We start from the raw sequence: 7090 nt of genomic DNA, 5'->3' as shown, positions 1-7090 counted from the left end.
TGAATACATATATATGTATGTATACGTGTGTGTGTGTGTGTGTGTAATAGTCCTTATCTTCAAAGAACTTACATTCAAATCAGGGATACAATACATATGCTGGAGTAGTACCCAGGCAAGGGAATTTTGTTTTGGAAAATAACAGAGATGGTGAGTGGAGTCAGAGGATTCAAATTATCTACCCTTTCCAGAAACAATGGTAATACTGATTTGATTTCTGTTCTCAGAGTAAGATGGAGAAATCTGGGTTTGGGGAAATGTTCATGGACACAGTAGCATGGCAGGAAGATGGTATTGTCTGCTATTGGGATTCAGCTAGATGTAGTGAGGGTTCATTAATCAGCATGGACCCAAGGTGAGAGCTGGAAGTCCAGTTGGGAGGAGTCATGTCAAGGGTCATAGACCTCTATAGAAATGGCATCAAATTCAAATTGAAATAAGGACCACTAAACTATACAAAAGGATCCCTGTGGACTGAATATTGACCTAGAAATCCACATGGCAGCATTTTTATGCTCTATTGGATTTTTTATTGATTTTATAAAATATTTCCCAATTACATTTTAATCTGGTTCCTGTTCACTAGGGAGTCTTGCAGTTTTCCATTTGGCATTTCTGCTCTACAGCATAGGAAGAAAATGGGAAGGTGAATGTTTAAAGCTGGTTCTGTATATTGGGCTCTCTCCATTTAGTGAGGCACAGGGTCAACAACTGGAGATCCAGTTGAGAAGGTTGCAGAACAAGTTCTTTATTGTATGATGAAGGCTGTTATCCTACTTGGAGCTCCTTGTAACAATGAAATCAAAGATATAATAAAAGAAATTTTGAACACTTGGTGAGCAAACTAAGAGAAAAATGAATGGTTTATTTATTGAAATTAATACTGACTTTAAATTTGTAAAAGAGCTTAAACAAAATAGCACAGAAAATGTTTTCATTTTCTTCAGTATCATTTTTCCCCCAAAAAAAGAAAATTAGGAATTTTAATAGTTTTCATCATTTCAAAATCTACAGAAATGTTATACTTCTAGGAACCAGCTAGTTATAAATTCAGCCAGGTATCTGATCTGTTTTATTCTCACCTCCAGAACTTAAGGGAGTAAGAGAAAAAACATATCGATAAAAACAGCCAAGTTGCTAATAGAGCTCCCTGGTTAGGGGTGACCTGTTCGGTATTGGGAGGAAGGGTGACTATGGAACATAGTGGAAAACAGTAATGATTTATTCCCAGAAGAGCCTGGATCCCTGATGAGATGAGATCTTGGGCAAACTCTACGAGTTTCTAATGAGGTCCCTAGAGACTATCCATTAATCATAAAACTCTAATATCCCATCAAGCAGCAGTTACAGCGAGATTGAGAGATGATGTTTTCTATTCTAAAGTTAGAGACAACTATTGGGTTAATGAAATAAAAAAGTCACCTCTTGGAACTTCTAGGGCAGGTAAGAAATCAAAAGACCCTGCTTGTATTTCAACAGAACAAAAAGAAGCAGAAGAATCTATGAAGGTGATCATTCCTGATTTCATTGCTACCTGTTCCAAAGGCTCTTTCAACGAAGATCCAGCAGTGGAGGGTAAGTACCTTAATTTAACCACCCTGATATTTTCACCTCTATGGGAGCCCAGTTTTTGATGAAATCCCACTTCTTTATTTTTATTGCCACATTTCTAACCCCAAGTAGAATGAGCTGGAAATTCCTCTGTGGGGAAGAGAGAAATATCCAGAGATCCTGGGAATCATAGAGGCTTCAATCCCCCAATCCATTGGATAACTGCTTCAACAGAAAAGGCATTTGTGTTTTCATTAAAGGACTTTGGACAGTAATTGACTCTCCTCAAGAATCTGTTTTCTTTAAAAAAGTAACAGAAGCCCTGGTTCCCATTTTGATGAAGACCCGTCATCTTTAATGTTCAGCAGAGGTTGCTTGAGGGTAGAGATTCAGGAATGTGAATAAGAGCTATATACATGAAGACCCCAGTGAGTGGACAATAGAGAGCTGGAAGTCATCCCTTTCTTTCATTCCTGAGCTTTCATTCTTGTCAGCAGATCAACTGCCTCTATAAATAATACTTTTATACCTTGAGTCAAATAAGGGAGATTTGGGTTTGACTCTTTTCCAGCACTTCTGTTTACATGTACCATCATGGTAATATTAAGACATGCTATTAATGATACTGATATTCTCACACAGTAACCAGGAATGGTGGCCATAGGCCCCCAGGAGCAAAAACAGTGCTGCATTCCAGGATTTAGAGTTGTCCATTCTATGTAAACATCCTTTTCATGTGGAGGGAGTGAGAGGAGAACTCCTTTCTAATGTGCAACTTTTTTTGGATCCCACAGGTCCACAATCCATAGAAGGGAAATCACTCAGCTGTGACTGAATTTATCACTGCAGGCTTAACAGACAGACCAGAGCTCCAGCTTCCACTTTTCTTCCTCTTCCTAGGGATCTATGTGGTTACCATGCTAGGGAACCTGGGAATGATCATCTTAATTGTGCTCAGTTCCCACCTTCACACTCCCATGTACTATTTCCTCAGTTGTCTATCCTTCATTGACCTTTGTCATTCCACTGTCATCACCCCCAAAATGCTTGTGAACTTTGTGTCAGAGAGGAATATTATCTCTTACCCTGAGTGCATGACTCAGCTCTATTTTTTCATCATTTTTATAATTTCAGAATGCCATATGTTGGCAGTTATGGCATATGACTGCTATGTTGCCATCTGTAGCCCTCTATTATACAATGTCATCATGTCCCATCATTTGTGCTCCTGGTTGGTGGGTGAGGTGGCTACAATGGCTGTGGTTGGTTCCATGGTTCACACAGGCTGCATGCTTAGAGTTTATTTTTGCAAAGACAATATTGTCAATAATTTCTTTTGTGATCTTCTTCCCCTCTTGAAGCTATCCTGCTCCAGCACCTACATCAACGAAATAGCGCTTCTGGCTTTTACTTCATTTAACTTTTTTGTCCCAACCCTAATTATTCTTAGCTCTTATATTTTCATTCTAATGAGCATCCTTCGCATCCAGTCCACTGCAGGCAGGTCTAAAGCCTTCAGTACTTGCAGCTCCCATATCATGGCTGTGCCCCTATTCTTAGGCTCCACTGCATTCATGTATCTGCAGCCTTCTACCAACTCCATAGACCAGCGGAAAGTGTCCTCTGATTTTTATACCATACTGATCCCCATACTGAACTCCTTGATCTGCAGCCTCAGGAATAAAGATGTCAAGGTTGCAGTGAAGAAAATTCTAGACAAAAGGGTGTTCTCATGAACACTACAAAGTCCTCAGTTTTCTCAACCATATATGGGGATAAGAATAATAACTAACTCCCAGGTTTGCTGTCAGGATCAAATGAGATAATATTGGTGAAGCATTTAGTGCAGTGCCTGGCACATAGTAAGGGATATATAAATGCTATTGTGTTTGTTGTTCAATTTCTAATGTACATTTAAACTCTATTTCTTCATTTTTCTGGTTACAATTTTCTTTCAGTTGCCCTTCATTTCAATCTAAAAAAATCTAAATAAAGACATTTAGGCCTAGTATGTATTATGAATTGTCCTAAGATAGAAAAATCATAAATAACCCAGCCCTGGCTCTTAAGGACCTGCTATTCTACTTGTAGGGGTAAGGAAGAAGGAGGAGGAAGAATATCATGTTTACACCATTTGGCAAATTCAAAATAGAATATGATAGGAGCGAAGAAGAGATGGAGACAAGTGGTGTAAAACATAACACATGTGACCTGCAACACTCCCATGTGGCAGGAACCAGATTAAAATGTATGTGGGAAATATTTTACAAACTCAATAAAAGTACAATAAAATAGAGGTCACATTTTAATTGGATAATATATCAATGCACAGTCCACAGGGATCCTTATGTATGAATTAGTGGTTTCACATCTATTTGACTTTGATGCCACTGATCTAGGTAATATGCTCCAAGAAAATTAATTGCAGAGAGAAGACTTTTAGCTAGAAGAAAGAACTAATAGATGTGTTGGACTTACAGAGTATTAACTGTCCCAACTGTGCACTGGTCCTAACCTATAAGCACAAAGCTCATTGAAGTGGTAGACAAAGGTGTAGCCAAAATGGACTTTGTTTTCTTTGAATGACTCAGCTCGCCTCGTTGAGCTTCCCTGGACGCTGGGGCTTGCTCTTCCGGGGCAGGACCAGAGCTTCCTGTGTGATGAGTCGTGGCGCTGGCTGAGGGGAGGTGTGTTAACGTGGTCTACGGTGGGGGAGGGGCCAAGTCAAGAACCAATCGGCCCTGGTCGTTCAGGCGGCGCTTGATGATGTCAAAAACTCTATAAGAGGGGAGAGGACAGCTTGAAGATCCTCCTTTCCTTTTCCGGTTGGAGCCAGAGACACCTACAGCCGAAGCTGAGCTGCCGGTAGCAGAGCTGACTGGAGGCTAGTGGGTAATCTTCTTACCGTAGAGGGGAAGCATGTATACGATTTTGCCTTATACCATCTCGCTTCTCTGTGGCCTTCTGATTACCCTTGTAAGGCGGACTTATTGGGCCTGGAAGCTTTTGATGAAAATATCAAAATGGGGACACTGGTTTGTGGGCTTGTTATTGTGGAGTGTAAATACATGCTTTAGTTCTCCTGCCTTCTGCCTAGAGAATTCCTTATATCCTGCGGTTCCGGACCTTTTAGGCACATATGAGATTCTCTTTGAAATCATAAATTCTGCCTTCCTAATATATTTGGCGAAGAGGTGGATGGGATCGCTAGATATAAGATCTCTGTTCAGAAGCAGAAGAACTTCAGAGGAAGAGATGAATATCCCAGGGTGGGAGGATCCATTTTATTCCTCCTTAGCAAAGGAATTGGCTAAAAAAGCCGGACCCTGTGAAAACTGGGAACCAAGGGTACAGAGAGGAGATCCTAAGGATTTGGAAAGGTGTTTACAAGAGGTTGGGATTCAGTCAGGGGCATCACTATCTAGGCAAAGCTGGATAGTGTTATCAGCCTACCGGCTAGTATATGAAAGATTGAGATTAAGTGAAAGAGATGGGGGCACTCCTACCCCACAGCAAGAACGGGAATCTCAGATAGCAGGAGAACAAAAACTTTTCTATTAATGTGGCTAGGAGCAACAGGAGGCCAAATAAGCCAAGAGTGCATCCCAACTCAGCCCAGACCAAGCCTGACTGCCTGCTTTGTACTTGCCATGGTGGCAGGCGAAGCGAGTGGGGGGAAAATGAGACAATGTTAGGGGCTGAGAGAGAAAATGCTACTAGGGTTCAGGACATCCCTCGCACAGAGAATGGGAGATGGTTAAATACTCAGACAAGCATCTGAGAGGAGGAGGACAGAAACCCGAGGTGGCAATTTAGTTACGAGGGAATTTCAGGAAGATTTCTCACCACAAGAGGTCACAGATATTTTGAGTAGATTCAGCCAAAGAGTAGGAGAACCATTAATATCTTGGATGGTAAGGCTCAGTGATCAAGGGGCCGGTGGAATATTAGTAGATAAGAGGGACTGTATGAGATTCATAGGTATCAGCCACGATCCTCTAGTTCAGCAAGCTTTTAGGGAACATCATCAGCAAGGAGATGATGCTAGCAGGACTACTCTGTTGGCATTAGCTGCTGCAGGATGCAATAAGAGATATACTAATGATTCTATGTGGCCCACTGAGCACAGACCCTGGTATTCACTTAAAGATTGTATCATGAGACTAAAGGAGGAGGTAATGAAGACTGCTATTATGACAGGAACTGCAGACAAATATTACAATGATCCCATAGGAATCCCTCATAGGAATTTAATAATTAGGACAGCTCCCCCTGCTTATAAACAACTAATTTTGAATCTGTTACTTGGGGAAGTAGGGACCCATCTTACAGAGGTGATAAATAAGATTTTACAGTTACATGACTTAGGAGACTGGGGAAGGGATAGATCTCCTCGAGAGAGAAGGGTGAACAGCCAGCAAACTTGGCGCCAAAATGGAGTGACAAGAAAAGAAATGTTTACTGCTCTATTGAGAGCAGGGGTAGGTTTTGAAATGATAGATGGCATTCCAACCAATGAATTGTACAGGATGTACCGAGATAAAGGACTCAATAACAGGAGAGACAGGGAAATAAGAACTGCTCCTGCAAATGCTACAGATGGTGAACCTTCATACCCAAGTGAATCACATGCCAGGGAATACTAGGAAACAGGCCAGGCCCCAGCCCAAATTAAGGAAATACGTAAGCTGCATTGCAGACCTCACATTAACTTGACCATATATTGGAAAAATGTGTCAAGTACAGTAACTAGGGCATTGATAGACACTGGGGCCGAGGCCACCCTTATCTATGGGAATCCAGACAAATTCAGCCATGGAACTCCTATTACCATCACAGGACTAGGAGGGACTGAAATATCAGCCAGACAAGTTAAATTGATGATGAAAATTGGACAGTTGCCCAAGAAAGAATATAGTGTGGTTATTGTGCCTATTTCTGAATACATCATTGGAATAGACATTTTGAAGGGTATGACCTTAAATTTACCTGAAGGGAAATACCAATTTGCTGTGAGGAAAATAGGCATTAATGCAGTCTTAGTGGGGAAAATCAAGATGGATCCAATCACTTTGCCCGAACCTTCTGAAGTAATTACTTTGAGGCAATATCGTGTGCCAGGTGGGCAAGATGAAATTGCCAACACTATAAGAGAATGTGTTGAGGCAGGAGTGTTAGTCCCTACAACTACTCAATGGAACAACCCTGTCTGGCCAGTCCGAAAGTCAGATGGGACATGGAGGATGACAGTAGATTATAGACAGCTGAACAAAGTGACTCCTCCCTTGTATGCTGCTGTTCCAGACATGGTTACTTTAATAGAGAGAATACAAAAACATGTAGGGACTTGGTATGCAGTTATTGATTTGGCCAATGCCTTCTTTACGATCCCAATAGACCCCAAGCAATGGAACCAGTTTGCTTTTACTTGGCAAGGCCGACAGTATACATTTACACGCCTGCCACAAGGATATATTCATAGCCCAACTATTTGCCACAGGATTGTAGCTGAGCATTTGGATGAATTAAAGCTACCTGG

The 7090-nt window shown here is 41.2% G+C and overlaps 1 protein-coding gene across 1 annotated transcript; it reads left to right on the top strand.

The window, feature by feature from the left end:
• The first annotated feature begins 263 nt into the window (after window positions 1-263).
• On the top strand, window positions 264-3287 carry LOC118838358. The gene is made up of 2 exons (XM_036745629.1): window positions 264-272; window positions 2364-3287. Exons 1-2 carry the CDS (start codon window positions 264-266, stop codon window positions 3285-3287), a joined length of 933 nt encoding a protein of 310 aa, XP_036601524.1.
• The last annotated feature ends 3803 nt before the right edge of the window (window positions 3288-7090 follow it).

Source organism: Trichosurus vulpecula, chromosome 2 (genome assembly GCF_011100635.1).
Source record: "Trichosurus vulpecula isolate mTriVul1 chromosome 2, mTriVul1.pri, whole genome shotgun sequence".
Lineage (NCBI taxonomy): Eukaryota > Metazoa > Chordata > Mammalia > Diprotodontia > Phalangeridae > Trichosurus > Trichosurus vulpecula.
This window is presented reverse-complemented; position numbering and strand designations above follow the sequence as displayed.